Here is a 20,109-nt window from a genome sequence, read left to right as displayed (position 1 = left end):
TTATGAAAACATATCGTCGCTGGGCGGTAAAAACCTCCTATCTGCTTTTGGCCCCTGAACATGTTTAAAACAAAACTACCAACAGGCTATATATAGGAGGTTTGCTTTAAACATGTTCAGGGGCCAATGACACATAGGTTTTTCCCGCACAATGACAACATTTTATTCCTTACTATGAATAAAATAAACCGAATGAAATATAAAATAGCTTGTTTGAAAAGAATTGTCTTTGTAGTTACTAATCTTATGATGAAATAGAAATAAAAACTAGCTATAGCAGCATTTTTGAGAAAATGTTTAGAAGAACCAACAGTGAACATAGCTAACCATTTAAGGGGTAAATACAGAGGAAAATGTAAAAAGCAGCAGTGTTTTTCCAAACAGAAAAATATGTAATTAAAAACATCAAAACTGTATGGTTCCATGAGAGAAGATGAGAAAAGGTTCTAGGTTCTAGAGAAGATGAGAAAAACTTCTAGGTTCGGTCTTTACTTAAGTCATCTCACTTCCTGACCATAATGTTATTCTCCAAGAACCGTTTCCTTTTCTCAATCCATTATTTTGATTTCTGTTCAGCTTTTTGTATTCATTAATCCTTTCATCAATCAAATATGTCTTTTCTTTTGTCACTTTTATGTCGTCTCACTTCCTGCCCATCCCAAGGAAATTTTGTTAATGTTTCCTGTTGTTTTGCCTTCCTGTTCTTTGTCCTCTTGTTCATACATGTATGTAATAGTCCTTGTTTCTCCATCTATATTTTTGTACACCAGTACTCTAAAACAGCAACTTGTACACCCCAAGGACCATATTCCCAAGGATTTTAATAAAATTGAATTGAATTGGATCTCTAGCCAGGAGCTATCTATTCTATACACCTATCCGACTTCGCCATTACTGCGGTGTCCCGATGTAAAACTACGGTGTCCCGAGGTCGGGGTTCCATCCATTATTTATTGTGTGCTATACAGAATTGTACCGGGAATTGTACACAACAGTGATATTCAATACACAATCATGAGTATTGAATTACTTAATTAAATCTCCGCTCTGGTACATCTGTGTTGCCGTCAATAGAGGGCCAAATACAGTAAACGCTTCTCGGATTGGTGTATACCTTGTGGATCTTGTGACCAAGTTTACATTGTTGAAACTGGCAGAACTTTGTAGAAGAGAACTAGTGAACACCAAAGAGACACTGACTCTGGCAACACACAAAAATCAGCAGTCGCTGAGCATGTGTGGCAAAACCAACACAACATTGACTGGGACAATACTAAGATTTTGGACATGAACATCAAGTGGTCTGAAAGGAAGTTCATGGAAGCTTGGCATATCCATTTCAATATAGGGACACAGGAGTGGATATTCGTCCTGAATGGAATAGATTTATATTCAAAAGGACCTCTGACCAAGTTAATTAGCCTGTTTGTTCTCCACACAGGAAGTTCTCCTCTTTGTCTCATTGACACTTCCTGTCAATCATTTTGACATCCCTGTCTTTACACTTTATGTCAATCACTTTGACATGTCCTATTGATGGTTCCCCTAGTGTATATAAGGCGCATCATCATGTTTATTTAGTTGCTCTAAAGACAGTGATGCCAACGCAGCGCCTTAGGCGCACAATTGGGCTACTTGGCGATCACTTGCCGCTACTCAAAAAAGCATGCCGCTACTTGTCTAAAATTGGGCTACTTTTGCCAGTCTCAGGCATGCACTAATTTGATGTATTTTCCTTTCAATTTAGCCGATTTATAAAGGTTTTGAGTCTTTGAAGCACCAAATTGAAATTACAATGGGTTTTGTGACCATTTATTGATCGGTCAGTAACTTCCCAGTAAGTACCGGAAGTTTCAAAGTCAAGTGCTTTTCCGCCCAATTGGGTGTTTTGCGTTCTAAATTGGGTAAATCCGCCCAAATATCGGAATTGGGCGCTTTTTTGGATGCTTACAAAATTGGGCTACTTGAGAATCATTTACAGCGGCCTGGCGAGTCAATGCGCCGCGCCTTGACGCTGAAAAGTTTTGGCAACACTGTCTAAAGATGGTAATCGCTAGAGTTCTGAATACTCAGCCCTCTGAAAAGGACTTCTAGGGAAAGATTAAATCTTACTCATTAATACTTGTTTGTTTGTGGTCTTGTCACTTTGACTTTGATAAAGATCCTGCTCAGTAAGATCAAAAGGAAAATTTCAGGTCATTGACCAATTTGAATTTATATTGCACAGCCTATCTGTATGTGTGTGGAGAAGGAGAATCCAACTGCTCATTTTTTAGCTTTATTTAACTTGGACAATATCATGCTAGAAGGTAGGTTGGTGATCCAATTTTAAGACCTATTGTATAGAGCAAGGAGTCAGAAGATTTGCCAATATATTTCACCTGCTATTTATGGGAACTGAACCTGTGGTCTGTCTGGGTAAGTAACCATGTAGGTTATGTAGTTACAGGTACACTAAAAGATTCCTATTGAGGCTGCCTGCACAGGTACACTACTAAGGTAAATGACTGGTATATACAGAGTACCTACACAGTACCAATGCTGCAGGACCCACCAGCACTGGTGCTGCACTGGTACTCCCCTGGTACGCCACAGTACCAGACAAGTACTTTAGCAACGGTGTACCTCTGCAGGCAGCCCCAATAGAATCTTGTAGTGTAGGTAGGTACATTTGTAGGTACATGTAGTGGAAATTTTCACACAACCAATTTTTTGCGCTTTGGCAATTTTGAACTGTTTCCCTTGTTTTTAAATTTCCAATTTTAAGTTTCCTTACATTGACCTATACAAAAAAGGAATACTATTCGCGCATTGTTATTTTCGCAGTAAAAGCTTGGTAGTTGGAAAATAAATACAGTGCAATATTTTCCAACTTTTACAGTAGGTAGGTAGGTAGGCAATCCAAATGCAAGACCTATATTGTATGACATGGGGCAAGGAGTGAAGGTTTCATCAAAATATATTTATTCCATCATGTACGGAAGTGATAATGTGATGATATCTGGACTTGACCGAGAGTTACTAGAGGAAGCAGGAATGTGAGTCATCAAAAGCAGAATTGTCTAAACCATTTTGTGGACAAAAATGTAGAAGCTACATAATGTCTGATATTGTACGTCGGAATTTGAAGTACAACTACAAGCCAGGAATATAAAATGCTGCAATTGGAAGAAAACCGATAAGACCACGTCCACGCACACCGCAGATGACGTATACCATGCTCACTGACATCTACAGAGGTCAGTCACCAGGCTATTGTCAATGGCCTTTGTCGGATGTCCCTCTGCCCATTAGGCAAAAAAAAATATATTGTTGTGTTTTCCTCAAGTGGAAAAATGGAAAATTTGGGTAGGACGGTCGGATTATTATTATTTTTTTTTTTTTTTTTTTTAAACCTTCAGTTTTTAAAAATTCCCTCAAATATTAAATAATGCTTGTTCAATTAGGGGACATTTGTCAATTTTGACTTCTGGATACCTGTTAGACAACAATTAAAGACTAGTCTTACAATAAAATATTAATTTTAAGTGAAAATTTTTGAACAAATCTGCAAAAATCATCATTCCAAAAAAAAAAAAAAAAATTGCGACCCTGATTTTTCAGGATTTAGGGTAGGACGGTTGAGGGCAACACAACAATATTTTTTTTTTGGCCCTATGCATCTCAAAGCTATTAAACAGGTCGGAACAAAATGGCCATACATGGCTGTGGATTCAACCTACCATCATGGTGATTTCTGCCATGAAGATATCGGGGCAATGACACTGTGCCACCCAGGTATATGATGGTTTGGGTGGACTCAATTGTTGTCATCTGTTCTGTACGTTTGTCATTGATAGTTGACTTATGTCCATTGGGGCACTTCCTGACACTACTTTTTTACTTGGTCTTATATTTGGCCTTATATGTTGCTTGTGTACCATGGGAAAAGCAAAGAAGTGATCCTGGTCGACTGATTGAATCAAGTTATGAAACATTGCCATCGTTGGCTGAACTAGATAAATTGCTTGTTGGAGCTCTTTATGGACAATCAGCTGAATTAGTGTGGACAAATATAAAAGGATTATGAGGATTTTATGTGGCATGCAACAAACATGAGGTTGGATCAACGGAGACCATAACATTTATGCTCCTTTAGTTCAGTTTCCAGTGCAAGATTTCGGCCCATCTTTTGTTTGTATATGACTCAATCTAAAGACTACGGACCAATTGAGCAAAATATGAATCAATTATGTTTTGTTCTTGGAGGACTTAATAGATAAAACACTCCTTCATATGTTAGGTCTTATGCTTTGGTGACCCTACTTCAGGGATTAGCGCCCCTGCCTTACCGATGCTACCAGGTAACAATACCATAAAGATTTGCCCAATAAACCAGCAGCCCAGAGCATTTGATATCAAATGAACAAGGTACCAATATCTGAACACAGGACCATTTGAAATCTACACCCTTTGTGTAAGAGATTAAGGTGATGTCAGTGGGTGTATGGATTTCAACTGGAATAGCCCATTTGTGTCTCACAGTGTTGCCAGTCTTCAGGAAATTTACTGATTTCAGGAAACTCGGATGATCCTGTACATGTACAAATGTATTATAGGCAAAGTACATTTTTCAGGAAATTTCTTGCCATGTCAGGATTTTTTGACAACACTGACTGGCATCTCTGCAATGAGTCTCTCAGCATGCCCTGCTACATTTCAAAATCCACAATCTGTCTGTGGTTAGGCCGAGAAAAATAAAAGATTTGTCTCACAAACATTTGGCCAAAAAACTACATGTATGCGCTATGCTTTTTTAAAATAAAAAAGCTACACAAGCAAGTTTCTGGAGACACGCAAAACCTGTGTCTTTTCTTAGCCTTACTACATGTATGTGAACCAAATAAAATTGAAGTCACACTTCTGATTTAAGATTGATGCAGTTGATGAAATTTATGTTTTAAATGTCACACATATTTTCCGTATTCAGAATAAACATCAAGCTAACTCCATACAAGTGTAACTCCATACAAGTGTAATGGCCGTGGCTGGAGATGATGATTTTGGCTCCTTGGATGATAGTGCCATACTGCAAGCTTATGAGGACTATGAGCAGAGTCAAGATGAGGAAGTGGGAGGAGGAGGATCGGTAGCAACAACTTCATCTGTTGGTAAATCGGAAGATGCCTCGGGTAAATAACCGGAGATAAAAAATAATATTATACTTCTTGGTAGAATTTAAACTGATAGACACAACTAATTTATTCACTTACGTGAGCTTTTGATATGATGACTCTGTGTCTTTTTCTAACTGATGGAAATTGGTTATTGATCTTGGTTGTCACATGACAACAAGCTGGCGATGTCATGTGACAGAACAGGTTCCTATCCAGAGTCTTGTGCATTAGACACATCAACATCTCAGTACGCATACATTATTTTGTACAATTTCACTTCCAACAAGTGATATGTATTTATTAACCTGTAAGTATTATGCAAGCGCATTATCACACGATCCCTGAGGATCAACAAACGTGCCACCGTTGTGTGCGCGCTGTCTTATATCACTATCCACTATAGTGTGATACACCCGATCAAATTATGTGAATTTTGTACAATATCACACCCACTGAATAGGAATGCTAATTATTTAGGGATGGTAAATGTGTGGCTCCAAGCCTTTGAGGAGTTTGCCCAAATTCAAGATGTATATTAAGAGAAGGACATCATCTCTGTCTTGAGAACCTAGAAAGACCTTGGATCATGCAGCCTGGCACAGTCGAAACACAGCCTTGTCATTTGAAAGAAGTATGAAAAAGGCATTTACATTCTTGAAAACAATATATGCTTACAAATTAGATCTGTAGCCATGGTTTTAGATCTAATTTGTGTCTTTCTAGTTGCTTAATAACATGATAGTATCACATTCTGCGTTTTTTACATAACATTTCTAACGAAAATGCCAACTTTGTATTTGCAGGTAGTGCAATCAAGATGAAAAGTGGCATAAAAAAGATTATTATTCAGCATGAGGAACAGGGGACAGGAAGTAGCAATAATGTAAAAACTGGTAAGATAGCAAAAACAATTAAAAAATAGTGACATGTTAGGCCAAAAAAAAATAATGGTTTGTCTCAAAGCTCACAAGTGGTTTGAAAACAAATGCGAAATACGATTTTTTTTCCCCGACTTTTTTCATGGTATTAGGAAAAAAAAAAAATCTGATTTTCGCCGAATTTTTCCGGAAAAACTAAAAAAAAAAAAAAATTGAAATAAAAAATAATTCTGCATTTCTTTTTTCCAAATCTCACAAATTTACAAATGCGCGCGCGAGCTTTGAGACAACCCTTTTTTTTAGCCTTATAAGATACGTTTTAAGTGTCAAAGGCAAAGAGAGGGGTTAGAAATGCCATGTCCTTTGTAGAATGTCATCACATCATCATAATGGGCTATTCGTTCCAGTTGGAATCTTCACCCCTATAGAAGATGCGTACTTCTAGAATACAAACTGCTGGAGCAATTCATTTAACTAAAACTTATATGGAGTCCCCCATTCAAGTAACCCCATTTGAAATTTTCACTCCCTGTGTGGAAGATTAAGGTTGACTTTCATAGGGGGTGTATGGATTTCAACTGGAATAGCCCAAAGTATCTCATGGTGAAATGATTGTAAGAGATAGAGAAAATTCATTATATATTTGAATAATATAATGAATTGTAGATGACATATCCAATTATTACACAGTAATATGTTTTCCGTCATGCTTGATGTCCTCATCTGTGGAAGGTTCAGAGGATGCAGACTGAAACATACCCAAAATTTAGTCAAAGTGAAATTGGGCCCAAGGGGGTTTGGGTTCTTGGTGGAAATAAGAATACATGTGCGGTAGATTGGGGGTGCATTTTCAGCCATTTAGTTTAAACTGAGGTGCATTTTCAGCAGTTTATTGATGGCCCTCAATTTCATGAAAATTTGGTTTAAGAAAGGGTGTTTTTCACAATTTTCCACAAAAATGCAATTTTCTTTGTTTTTTTTGTATCAAAGTTTGTGAATTTGTTTCCAAAAACTGGTATAATTTCATGTCTGTTTTTCGTCAAATTTGGTTTAAAGTCGAGTAGTTTTTAGGAGTGACAGCCGCACATCACCACCGAAACGGCCAAACTAAAGTGAAATGGCAGATCTAGTGGCCCTGTAATAAATTTACTGGCCCAGCTTTTTCAATATGTTCTACTGCAAAAAAAAAAAAAAAAAAAGAAAAGAAAAGAAAAAAAAAAACCTAATTTTTTTGTTGCTGTTTTGGGGGAAAATCTATATCAATTTTTAATCATTTGCCATAAAATTTGTATTACCGTATATCGCGAAAATTTCAAAAAATCAAAAATTATTTGATATCAGAAGGACATTCCTCGTTTTCAAAATGCAATTCAATATGTCTGATGTGCTCTCAGGTCACATAGAAAATATGTGGAAACGTCGCTATCCGAACCCTTAAAGTCAAGCAAACCTTAACATTTGTTTTGATATACTCAATGTAGAGAGTATAGTCACTATTATCCTGCCTTTTTTAGTTCCATAAGTTCACAAAGGTTCAAATATGCTGTATATGCAGTATTGCTATCATCATCAGATAGAGCACGAAAGAGCTTGGAAGTAGTAGCAGTCAAGTTAGCTCAAACGATAAGGCGTTTGACTATGGTGCGAGAGGTTATGGTTCAAACCCTGGCGGTGCCTAGTACGCTTTCAGTGGGAAAATTGAGTTACCTTGAAATTGCCCTGGACAAGGAACTCACTGCTGATCCTGGTTGCGATGGTTATTTGTGGTGTGTGCGCTCTTGAAGCAGCAAAGTCCCTGATTTGTTGTTTAATGGTTTATGGAATGATGTGGGGCCGTAGTGGTCAGCGACAACCTGTAAAGTGTGCTGAGGCTTGTGGATCAACGTCTAGCGTTGTGCCTGTGTGTAGCGCACTATAAATCACTGCTTTTTTTTAGTACATAGGCCTACTATTGCCGTAAAAAAACGGCAGTATATTTCTAACTTGCTAGCAACGCAAGAATAAGAATATAAATATACGAAAAATCATTGAATAAAGATATAAATTACAGGTGACAGGCGGAGCAGAAACTGTAAATAATGTCCATCACTGATTATATCTTGTCTCATATGTGTTGGCTCAAAAATCGAGTGGCCCGTCGGGCCAGCGTTGTTGGAAGTTTACTGGCCCGACGCAAAATCCACTGGCCCCGGGCCACCGGGCCACTGCTTAAATCCGTCCCTGATCTGACACCCAGGGGGTGTTTAATATCAAATGGGGTTACTGTCTTTCATAAGTGGTGTATGGATTTCAACTGGAATAACTAATTGCATTTTTCAGTGAGTGCTGCTCGGAACATTTTGATGCAAGTTATTAATATAGTGTTTGATGTTAGTGTTTTTGAAAATTCTCACTGTTATCAATATTATTTTGTATTAGAATGAAAGTTCATCTGTGTTGGTAGTTCTTTGATCACAACACAAATTTGCATACCTGGATTTTCAGTCTACGACCTTATTTTGGGGTCAAGTGTCCGAAAAGTTGCTGACCCCTAACTTGGGTTGCCAGTCTGCTGATGAAAGTCGGGGTGTCAACTGAAAATTCCAGCTCCGCAAATTTTTGTATTGTGATCAAAGGTTTAAACCACTAAATTATTATTTTCTATGTTAATTTTTTAGGTGAACAATCTACCCTCGCAAATTGGATATATGAAGAAAACAACACAATTATCACAGAAAGTGTGCGAGGTGTTAGATCTAAATATATCAACACATCGGATCTACAGATGCAAGAATGGTGTGAACAACAGATGATATATAATATCGGTGCAAAAATGGGCATGATTCCACAACTGGTGAGTGTTATATGCCTCATGTAATTACAGAAATGTCAAGAAAATTGACCAAAATACAACAAATGGGAAATGAAAGGTCATTTACCTTTGACCTTTAACCCTAATGAATGTTGTTCAAATGTGCAGACAGTACAATGTACTCACAGATAAAACCTCATGCCTGTCTATATTCCTGCCAAGTTTCATTACTATATCTCACTTCTAACCCAGTAAAAAATGGCTGTTAAAAAGATTTTAAATAAGTACCAAACTTTAAAGCCGTTTTTCTCAGTGTGTGTATCCTCGTGTATTAGTTCTGTAAAAATGTGCAACTTCACAACCAAATCAACTATAAACATGGGGTTTGGACTGATAGAATAAGAATCTTTGACTTTATATTAACCTGATAATTCACACTTTTGACTTTTCAGGTCTTTATAGTCTGACTCATGCTATTTTTTTTTTATAGTCTGACTCAGGCTATCAAATGTTAGTTGGTTTTCATAATATTCATTTAGTAGTGTAGATCTGCATTCTCCCAAGTTACAGATACAATGTATATTTATCTCTTTTTATTCACCAGATTACTGATGAAGGTGCTGTGGTCCCAGTAAAAGAGATTCAACTGACCACACCAGCAATGAAAGCTGGAACAGAAGTCCACAAAAAGAAGGGTAGGTTGCAGCAAGTAGATTCCCAAGTCTTGCTGTCATTATGGTTCACTGATGCGAATGTTCTGAACATGTTTCCATTGCAGTTCATATTGAAACCCTGTCCAAAGAATTCCAGGGACTTTGCTTGTTGGTGAATGATCTGTATATTTTCTCATCAATGGGGTATCATGCATGGAGTCAAATGTCACGTTGTGGTTATTAGAGATTAGAAGTACGTCCATTTAGCAACACTATACAATACTTCTGTATATAAACTGTATTTGAGACCTGTTTTTACAAAATGAGCAGTCGCCAGGGAAGAAAAGGAGATATTGTTCATAGTAAATATCAGAAAACTAAAAAGTTCTTCATTGAAATATTGACTGTTGAAGACCAAGTGAGGGAGTAATTCTGGCCAGTTGTATACCATTTTAATCTCTATTTGTGCTCAGGTGTTATTGCCAATTGAAGGGCTCAACACTATATTCAGTATTTCAGTTGTGCCATAATCATGATAATGGAAACTATTAATAATAATTAATCCTGTTCCCTAATTCGGGCAGTGGATGAGGTCCAGTGCACTTTAACCTTTTCCCAAACATCAAAATCATTCTGAATCTAGTATAAGGTCCTGCATCATATACTGGGGTACCCCAAAAGGTAGTTTTGTTATATTTTGGTGTGCAGCATGGATTTCAAAACACTTGTCTCTTGAGTATTCCTTCACTTAGAAGATTCAATTAGGTCTTAAAATTGAGGCTAATTTATTCTATTATTACTCATGTAATATCCTGTTTTAAAATATTTTTTTTTGATTATTTTTTATGACGGTTGACATGAAATATGTGCTAAGGGTGGTTGTGGATTTGGGGGAGGCGGATTGGGAGAGGGACTCATATCGTAAATTTGATCTATAACTCCCCATTAAAAATTTGAATCTAGTACAAAAATATCTAAATGAACTCCCAGACATCTAAACCAAGTGAATCAATACATAAGGTCATTTAAAAGACTAATACTTGCTCAGAATGATTGTAAATGTGGAAAAAAGAGGGAGGTTAAATACCCCCTACTTTGTGATTGTTTTTGCCCACACTATCTCATTTTTAACCGATTTTCATAAAAGAAAGGTGTCAAAATGCTCAGGAGGATGTGTAGGTAAAACGTCTGAAACATTTCATTTTCTTACTATGTAACACACAGGACCATAACTATAATCTACATGTTTTTTATGTGTACTTCCCAGATCTAGAAGTCAATTCCTATGTGAACGTTGCTGTGAGCACGCATGGAGACAGCTTTGCATTGAAATTACTGAACACAATTCAGCACATCAAACACCTTGTCATGGGAGCGAGTTGTATTCGTGAAGTCACAATCTTCAGTATGCCATTTGATTACGGTTTTATGATGATGGGAATAGTCGACGAGTTACGAATGAACGAACACGAAGAACTAGAACTTGTGGAAGTGAAAACAAGATCAAATCGGTTCAAACCACTTAGTAAGGCGCAGGTTCGAACCCACAACCTCCAAGCAATGGTGTACAAACAAATCATTGATGATCTCACAAGCGGTGTTGTAGACGGTAATGTTGTGTTCGAAAAAATGAGGCTAGATCCTAAACATGTTCTTGACGAGAAGGTTCTTGAACATGCGAGGGCGCTTGATGTGGCAGGAAATACATTGGGTGATATCATGACGACCATGCTGGATCAATTTCGGTTTTTACCTAGAGTTAGCTCAATGGTGGTGGAGTACTACCCGAGTGATAAGGATAAGGCGTACAAAGAGTTGTTGAGTTCAAGACGTGTAGATTTTGATGAAACGTGGCTGAAGAAGCGACTGGAAACACATTTTGGGTTTTGGCGGGGTGAGAGAGAGGTGAGCGGGGTGGACATAGAGGAGCTGTGGAAATGTAATATGTGTCAGTTTGTGGATGCATGTCATTGGAGGAAACGGAAGAATGATGAATGTGTGAAAAAAATGAATCAGAAGAAGTAGAGCTATTGGGCTATTCTATTTAAAATCCATACACCCCTTATGGAAGATAGAGGCTGTGGAAATGTAATATGTGTTAAGTTTGTGGATGCTTGTCATTGGAGGAAACGGAAGAATGATGAATGTGTGAAGAAAATGAATCCGAAAAAGTAGAACTATTGGGCTATTCTATTTAAAATCCATACACCCCTTATGGAAGATAGAGGCTGTGGAAATGTAATATGTGTTAAGTTTGTGGATGCTTGTCATTGGAGGAAACGGAAGAATGATGAATGTGTGAAGAAAATGAATCAGAAAAAGTAGAGCTATTGGGCTATTGGGAATAATCAGATTTGACTTTAAATCATGTACTAAATTGTAAAGTTGAAAGTAATGGACCATTCCAGTTGAACTCCATACACCCCCTGTGGATAACATGACCTTCACACTGGGAGTGTGGATTTCCAATGGTTTCCTGAATGGGTGACTCAAGGTGACTCCATTTGAACTATACACCCCCCTGTGTGGGAGATTATTATTAAGTCATATCTTCCATAGGGGGGTGTATGGATTTCAACTGAAATAGGCCATTAGAGCAGAAATCTTACTGGTATACTAAAAGGTGCATATTGAAATAAAAGAGCTGATGAATAAATAATCATGTTCAGGGATTTGTATACAGTAGATGAATATGTGCTGATACTTTTATATATTGTATAAATTTTGATCTTTTATATTTCTCTTCCGTGAAACTATGCAAATATATGAAATTTAAATTGTGACACAATCTGGTCCATGGAGGCCAAAGGCTGCAAATTTGAAATTGAGATAAAGGCAAAAATATGGATTAAATACAATCAAATATATAAGAAAATAGACATCACAAAACTTCATTACTTTAGAACCAAGTATGCTAGACCTTTGGTGTTTTCAGTATGCTAGCCTAATGTTTGTATAATGTAATAATTAGGCCTATACTATAATAGAGTAACCCGAATTTCAAAACTGGTTCCTTTGGTCTCCATGGACCAACTAGATCGTGTCAGACATTCTGAGTAAAGAATCATGTTTGTAGAATTGTATATTAACAGTATATGACCAGGGGTAGCATTAAGGCCCGAAAGTCGGGGGTTGTTTTCCCGTGTTTTTTCACTCCTGAACTTGCAGAAAATCCAAATACATGGGGTGAAAATTAAATCTTGGGGGTGAAAAATATTTTGCAGTGTAGTCAGGGGTAGGAGTAAGGTCCAAAAGTAGAGGGTCAGATTTCACCCCGAGCTTGCACATATTCCCAATATAGAGGGTGAAAAATTAATATTTTTTAAATTTAGGGGGTCATTCACCCCCAATTTCAATTCACCCCTATTTGCTGATACTTTAATATATTTTGTACATTTTGATTTGCTTATATTTTGTTTTATGTGTAACTATATAATGAAATTTAATAGGCCTGGCATTTCGGGTAATTTTGTACCCGGGTACCCGCCGCATTTTTCGGGCGGGTAACCGGGTACCCGAAATTCTAAAAAAAAAAAAAAAAATACTTTGTATTCATGTCATACTCTATTAATGATTTCAAAATGCATTCAAATTCAATGCATTTTGAAATCATTAATAGACTATGACATGAATACAAATTATCAATTTTCATATTAAAAATACAAAACATCTTGAAATTTTTCAATTTAGCATTTAGGTCTAGGTCCAGGGCACTACAAAACCGAAAAATAAAAACTTTAAAAAAAATAAAAAAATTTATTTATTTTTATTTTTTAAATTTCGGTACCGGGAGGGTATTTCCTACCGGTAATGTACTCTCGGCGGTACGCCATTTACCCGACCGAAAATGCCAGCCTTGAAATTTAAGTAATGTAATTGATGTGGTGCAACAACTGTAACAAAAAAAATATGTGTGTGAAATTTTAAAACGAGGTAAACCAAATGCTATAGAGTTTCCTGTTATTTTGAAGCCAATTGTATTTTCATTTTCATTTCTTACACTTCATCACTGGGGTAGGCATATAAATATAAAAGATAAAACAATTGATCGTATTGCACAATTGAAATACACATTAAATAGTTACCGTATTCATTCCAATAAGCGCCCATGCCCCAATAAGCGCCCACTCAGGGTATTTTCAATTTGCTAAAGGGTACCATTAATGTTGAAGTGACAGACATTGATACAGTGAAATAGCTGGAGGACTACAAGTCCTATGTAAACTTGCAATATATATTTCTGCATCAGAAAAGCTACTAAAACGTCTCGGGACGTTTTTATAACATACGTAAATTCATCTCTAATAATCTTCTTACGAAAAAATTAGGTAAGCCAGGTAAAAAAGAAACACCAATGATTATAAAATAAAAGAATAAAAATTATTTTAAAATGTCACATAATGCACTATGAAAATTTATCAAATGACCTATTTACAAGTAGTTTACTATGTTAAAGGTGTATTTTGTAATTCTTGCATCCTCTTTTTAGTGTGTGGTTCAATACTGTGTTGTATTTTCTGTCAGTTGACTGACAGAAATTACATTGGACAGGGAATGGATGATGTCTTTGTCAAATAATGACCAAATCTGCAAGAAAGGTTATTGTACACAAAGGATACATTATTTTGTGAAGCTTGTCAATTTCATCCAGGTTAATAAATATTAGATTGGAATCATAAAACTAATAAGCTGACTCACATTTATTTTAGAGGTTACAGTATTGCTTATCCTAGGTGCATCTTCAGACCGTCTGATGATCTGGCGGCAAAAGGTTGTTGACCTGTGCCAAGGTGGTGTTGCCAGAGGTCATAGATCTTGACTCAAACTTCTTAGGAATGTTCTTGATAACAGAATTGTAGGCCCCTAAATTATGTCGCAAACCACCTCCCTGTTTAGTGAAGGTTGTTCTCGACCTCTGGCAACACCACCTTGTCACAGGTCAACGACCTTTTGCCGCCAGATCATCAGATGGCCTGAAGATGCACCTAGGATAAGGTGCGATACTGTCGCCTCTCAAATAAAGGTGAGTCCAGTTGAATAGTTTTAATATATGATTCCAATTTAATTTTGTACACAAACATTATAGTCGTTAAGTTTCTGATGGTGTAAAAATCTCAAATCGCAACTTTTCGTGGAGTAAGTGGGGTGGATCACAAAGCGCCCCCTTTAATAAATCTGTGGTGTATAATGTATTCTAGATTAAATACATACAGTATATAATGTCCCTACAAAAACATTGTAAAGATCATGTTGTCAAAATTTGGATTTTGCCAGGATTGAAAGGACAAGACACTGCTCTAAAGCTATTTTTCTTTAAGCTGTTAATCAAAAATGTTAATGCTGGTGTAAGGGCCTATTAGCCACTTGCAGTTCCGCCATTATGCACTATATGCGGGAGAGCCTCGAACTGGCAGCATACATGAAAGGAAGAATTACGTAACCTTACACAGAATGTTATATGACTGGTTCAATTCCCATTCATGTATGCTGCCAGTTCGAGGCTCTCCCGCACATAGTGCATAATGGCGGAACTGCAAGTGGCTAATTACATGTCACTATGTCATTATAGTTATAATAGGATATTTCAGTTGCAATCCAGACATCCCATCTGGAAGACATGGCCTTAATCTCCCACATAACATAGATAGTGTGAATTTCAAATGGGGTTACCTAAATGGGGGACTCCATTTGAAATCTGCATTTGGGAGATTAAGGTCATGTCTTCTAAAGGGAGAGTATGCATCTCAATTGGAATGGCCCAATAAGAGAGGAAAAGCAGATGTTATTTTATGAAATAATCAGTGGCGTAACTAGCAGGGGGCAAGAGGGAGCCCCCCAATTTGAACCCTTGCCCCTGCTTCCCCCAATGAAAAAAGTGTTCCTAGAGTTATTAATTAACCTCATATTTGGTCATTTTAACAACAAAAAACCCCAATTTTTTAGTGCTTCGCACACACATTTATTCCACTTTTGTACCATATGTTTAGCTTCAATATGCAAAAAAAAATTGCACGTTTTGCGCTAATTTGTACCATAAACTTCTTTTGTTGCCAAAAGGTGCTGGATTCACTATACTTCCAAGATAATTTTTCCAACCCCATCCCTCCCATGATTGTCAAAAAGAAATCTACTCCACTGTTCAGGGGACACATTCCAAGCAGACCCCACGACTCTTTAGACGCCCATGTCGCCCAATGCGATGAGGGTGTTGACGCAAACAGCATGAACGATGCCTGGCCCTCAAATATAATGTTTTTCCCCCGCTTGCCCCCCAAATGAAAATGTCTAGTTATACCACTGGAAAGAGTCCAATACATATGGGTACCTAAATGGAATGATTATGTATTCAAATGTTTTTTGTAAACTTTTATAAATACTGAGTGCATTTTGTTTTCTACTGTATATTCCTGTATAATGATCTTCCATTGTAACATAAAGAAAATTATGGCAAATAAAACAAACAATGCAATATTGTTATTTAGTAAAACCATTTCCCTTGTAATTATTTGTTAACTTAGTCCATAATTTTCGCCATTATAAGTTATGCACAAAGCGTACGTAAAAGTGGGAGGGGGAAATGTTTTGGGTACGAGGGGGTATCAAAAAGTTTTAGAAATCGCCCAGAAGTGAAAGAGCTATATCAATGAAATTTTGTCAGTGCAATCACTGGTCCTTATGTACACTATGGTGCAAAAATGGTTTCATAAGTATGTTTACTTTTTTTTACCGGAGCTATATGTCACTACCTGCCTATGTAACTGCATAACCAGCAAAATGGAGAAAATTGAGGCATGCAGCATGATTAAGTTCCATTTAAGGGTTACAGTGCCCAGAAAATCTGTGATGAAATAAAAATTCCTTTTCCAAAAAGCGACAGTGACATATCACAATCACCACAGAAGATAACTTTCATTTCATCATCAATTTTCTAGGCACTGCAACCCTTCAAAAGCAGGATCTTAATAATAATGCTTGCCTCAATTTTCTCAATCTTGCAGTTTATGCGCAGTAACTGGGGCAGCAGGTTATTGGCATCTAGTGCCACCTGTAAAAAAAAAGTAAACATACCTATGAGACCATTTTTGGACCATAATGTACATAAGGACCAGTGATTGCACTGACAAAATTTCATTGATATAGCTCTTTCACTTCTGGGCGATTTCTAAAACTTTTTAATACCCCTCGTATATGTGCATAAGATAAATGGCGATTTGCTTGATCAATAAAAAAAGAGGGAGTGAATAATTATTGTATTTTCCAGCATTTTATTCATAACTTTTAATAAAATTCCAATGGAATTGTTCAATTCGTTGTACCGTAATAAATTCTATAATAGTTTTTATGCCAACAGTGATTTTCTCTTAATGTTTAATTTCAAGTCTATTGTGCACAGCGGTCCTATATCAATATACCATTTGCTTGATTTATTTCATACCAGAATAGGCCTACCTACATAAGATGAGCGTTTCCTGGTGGATGCATGGCAGCAAATGAACATCAACACTTTCCGTAACAAAGTTACATCTTGTCAAAGATTGACTTTTCATCAAAAAGAGTCTGCTAGCAAAATTCCCCAAAACAGCATTTAGGGGTGTTTCTAGATCTCCGTCTCATGGCGATAGCAGCTTTTTTTTAATGGAACTGCTATCAAAATCCCTCTAAAATTCCATGTGCAACTAGCTCATCACCATAAAAAATCATATATTTGGGTCAAGTGAAGTATAGAAAACATATTTATGTAGGTTTCCTTCACCGTCCTGTTATCGAAAAAAATTCAAATTTCTATGTAAATATCATGCATTAATTGTGTTTGGGCCCTGGTCTCGGCAAATTTCGCTGACTAGCAAATGTGTTAACTAAGGTTTGCCTGGGATACCTAGTCACTGTTTGTCGACAAAAGACATGAAGCCCATATAGTTTAATTGAATACCTGAGTGGAAGAAGGGCCCAACTCCATCAAAACTGTTTTTGAGATATTAAGAAAAAACTTAATATTTGGAGAAGTTTTATAGACGGAATGTTTTCATCTTCAGGGGACCTTTAAAGGAGTATTTCGTGATTCTAGCATCCTTTTTTTTTATAACATTTTTCAGTAGATAACAAAAAAAAAACCTATTCCCAAAATTTCAGTTGATTCCGATTTTGCGTTCGCGAGTTATGCATGATTATGTGTATTACACTGCTCCATAGACAATGCGTTGTAATTTCGTTCTGGTGCACCAGAACGAAATTCAAATTTCACGATATCTTTGCTAAAGGAATTAATCTGCAAGAAATATTTTGTACATAAACATTATGTAGCCAGAGGTTTCCAGTGATATAAAAATCTTAACTTTTTTGAGAAAAGTGGGGGGGGATGAGGCTGTGGATCACGAAATGCCCTTTTAATACATGAACACAGGGCGGCGCCACAGGGGGGGGCAAGGGGGCAATTGCCCCCTATAATTTTCAAAAAGAGGTAAAAGGAAGGAAAAGAGAAAAAGAAGAAGAGAGAGAAAGAGAGGGAGAGAAAGAGAGGAGGGAGAAGAAGAAAAGGAGCCATTCCCCTCCCTGGCCATGGTTATAAGGAGGAAACTCCCCCTTCGGACATCTTGCCCCTTGTGAAATGCTGACCTACGCGGTTTTAAAGTTGTTGGTTTTTATATTTTGGGCCCATTTTCGGCAAATTTTCCCCCATAAAAGTCACATGGCTTCTCTTGCCTTTTCTCCCAACTCATAAAGAACCTAGTTTTTTCGCTCGCTACACTCGCGAATGGGCAAATTTTGTCCTTTTCTAACTGAAAAAGCATAAAAAACAGGGTTTTTTTTTTTTTTCGCGCGGTACGCTCGCAAGGTGGAGTTTTGGGCTTTTAGTGATCATAGGGGGCGACTATACCTCCCGTCTACGCTCCTGATTACGGCTTTCAGTTTGAAATATTTCCCCCCCTTCATATAATTTTATCGTGCCAATTTATAATAAAAAAAACCGGCATATCATATACAATGCAACTGACTTAACATAGGCCTACACCGCGTTGCGACCAGAGGCGTAGAGATCCGACCCGGGTGTGGGGCATAAATCCCCCCAATATTTTGATAGGGTAGATGGTCCATACAATCATTCCCTAATGTTGATGCCTGTATGTGGGTTTTGACCAAAGTAACCTCATATTTGGCCATTTTAGCCTAAAAAGTGCCAATTTTCGCGCTTCGCGCGACTTTGTTTAACATTTCCACCATATTTCACTTCGTGCACATTTGTACAATGAACTTATTTTGTTGCCAAAAGGTGCTGGATTTACTAATTGAGTAGGTCCATGCCTAAAACCAGCGGGCTGAAAGTCGGGCCCGTGAATGAAATCAAAATATGCGGTTGGAAATAAATAACCCGAAAAAGGTGCATCAAATGGCTTCATTTGTGCTTTCATTTTTAAAATTTTCCAAATTCTGAGGGGGCCACATCCCCCCTCAGACACCCCCCTGCGTCGCGCAAACGCGACGGGCGGCGCTATCGCGCCGCATAACAAATTTCAAAAATGGTTTTGCCCCCCCTATCAAAATACCCTGGCGCCGCCCCTGCATGAACATACAGTATTACATACATTCGAAATCATATGATATGTTCATGGCAACGGGCCCGGGTCCCGGCCCCGGGGTCCCGGCCCCCTGACACTGCAATAAAATGATGGTGTAAATTTATTTTAAATAAGGGGGTGGAGGTCAGGGGGGCAGTGGAAGGAACCACATTTGGGAAGGAACGTTTTACTGCTTTCTTGAAAGAAATGTGTTGCATTAAATTTCTTTGTTCTTGGCTTGCTCCATCCAGTGATCAGGCAGTCAGATGCTGCAGTGATGCAGCAGCAGTACAGCGCCCGCAAAAAACTTTACAAACTTTTCTAACATTAAACCAATCACCGGTACTCTTTAAAACCACTCGGTGTGTGACACACGAATCACGTGCAGCCAATCAGCAGTCTCGACGTAAAGATGTGTAGGTTCCAGAGGTCAACTTAGGTCACGTGCACTACGACGAAATGGTAGGTGTTTCCGTGTGTGGGATGTTGTTTTTTTGATCAAATAACATGGTTCTGAAAGCTGTTGTTGATATTTGTGTAATATGTATAACTATTGAGCTGAGTCCAAGACCAGCTGCTGTCTTTATAATCACGCAAAAGGTTCGTTTTGGTCGGGAAATGGGCCGGTCTCTCCGGCCGAATCCGATTCATACATGCATATGGTCGATTTCCAACATGTCCAATTCATTTGCAAAATTTGCAATGCATGCTTGTGTTGTGTACTTACTGATTTTTTGGTTGTACAGCCCCTGTTAATTTCCTATTCGGCGAGGATGACAATTTTGACATCCTTGTGTGTTACATTACAAACAAGGAGGTCGACAAAACTCACCTGTCCTGTCAAAACTGTTCCGAACATGCGAATTCCGGTTGCAGTATCAGTAGTCCGAATAATCAGACCCAGAACAAAATATTAATTTCTGACATGATCGTGTTCTGGGTCTGATTGAACGGTTTCCATTCGAAATCTTGATGCCAAATTGGACAAAAGAAGCACATGGTCCTACTTCACAGTTTTTTAATCCCCTATTCCTATTCATGTTGTGTGAATCACTCTATTGTGGACCTAGTAGTCCT

At 37.6% G+C, this 20,109-nt stretch overlaps 2 protein-coding genes across 2 annotated transcripts in view; both read left to right on the top strand.

Moving 5' to 3' along the window:
* Positions 1-4,991: 4,991 nt before the first annotated feature.
* LOC140146426 (exonuclease V-like) lies at positions 4,992-12,331 on the top strand. The gene is made up of 5 exons (XM_072168270.1): positions 4,992-5,171; positions 5,960-6,049; positions 8,692-8,867; positions 9,430-9,520; positions 10,746-12,331. Exons 1-5 carry the CDS (start codon positions 5,018-5,020, stop codon positions 11,501-11,503), a joined length of 1,269 nt encoding a protein of 422 aa, XP_072024371.1. The 5' UTR covers positions 4,992-5,017; the 3' UTR covers positions 11,504-12,331.
* Positions 12,332-19,427: 7,096 nt separating this feature from the next.
* LOC140146425 (vacuolar protein sorting-associated protein 35-like) overlaps positions 19,428-20,109 on the top strand; it is a 56,936-nt gene continuing 56,254 nt past the window's right edge. Inside the window, 1 exon segment of the mRNA XM_072168269.1 lies at positions 19,428-19,494. Within this exon segment, the coding sequence (XP_072024370.1) occupies positions 19,492-19,494 (3 nt within the window). The 5' untranslated portion in view covers positions 19,428-19,491.

This window comes from Amphiura filiformis, chromosome 2 (genome assembly GCF_039555335.1).
Source record: "Amphiura filiformis chromosome 2, Afil_fr2py, whole genome shotgun sequence".
Classification (NCBI taxonomy): Eukaryota; Metazoa; Echinodermata; class Ophiuroidea; order Amphilepidida; family Amphiuridae; genus Amphiura; species Amphiura filiformis.
The sequence above is the reverse complement of the archived record's forward strand: the minus strand, read 5'-3'. Positions and strand labels throughout refer to the sequence as shown.

Excerpts from the sequence above, each read along its gene's own strand:
- LOC140146426 (XM_072168270.1), top strand. The coding sequence starts at position 5,018 with ATGGCCGTGGCTGGAGATGATGATTTTGGCTCCTTGGATGATAGTGCC. Across the intron at positions 5,172-5,959 it reads TAAATCGGAAGATGCCTCGG|GTAGTGCAATCAAGATGAAA; the intron begins GTAAATAACCGG and ends TTGTATTTGCAG. Across the intron at positions 6,050-8,691 it reads TAGCAATAATGTAAAAACTG|GTGAACAATCTACCCTCGCA; the intron begins GTAAGATAGCAA and ends TTAATTTTTTAG.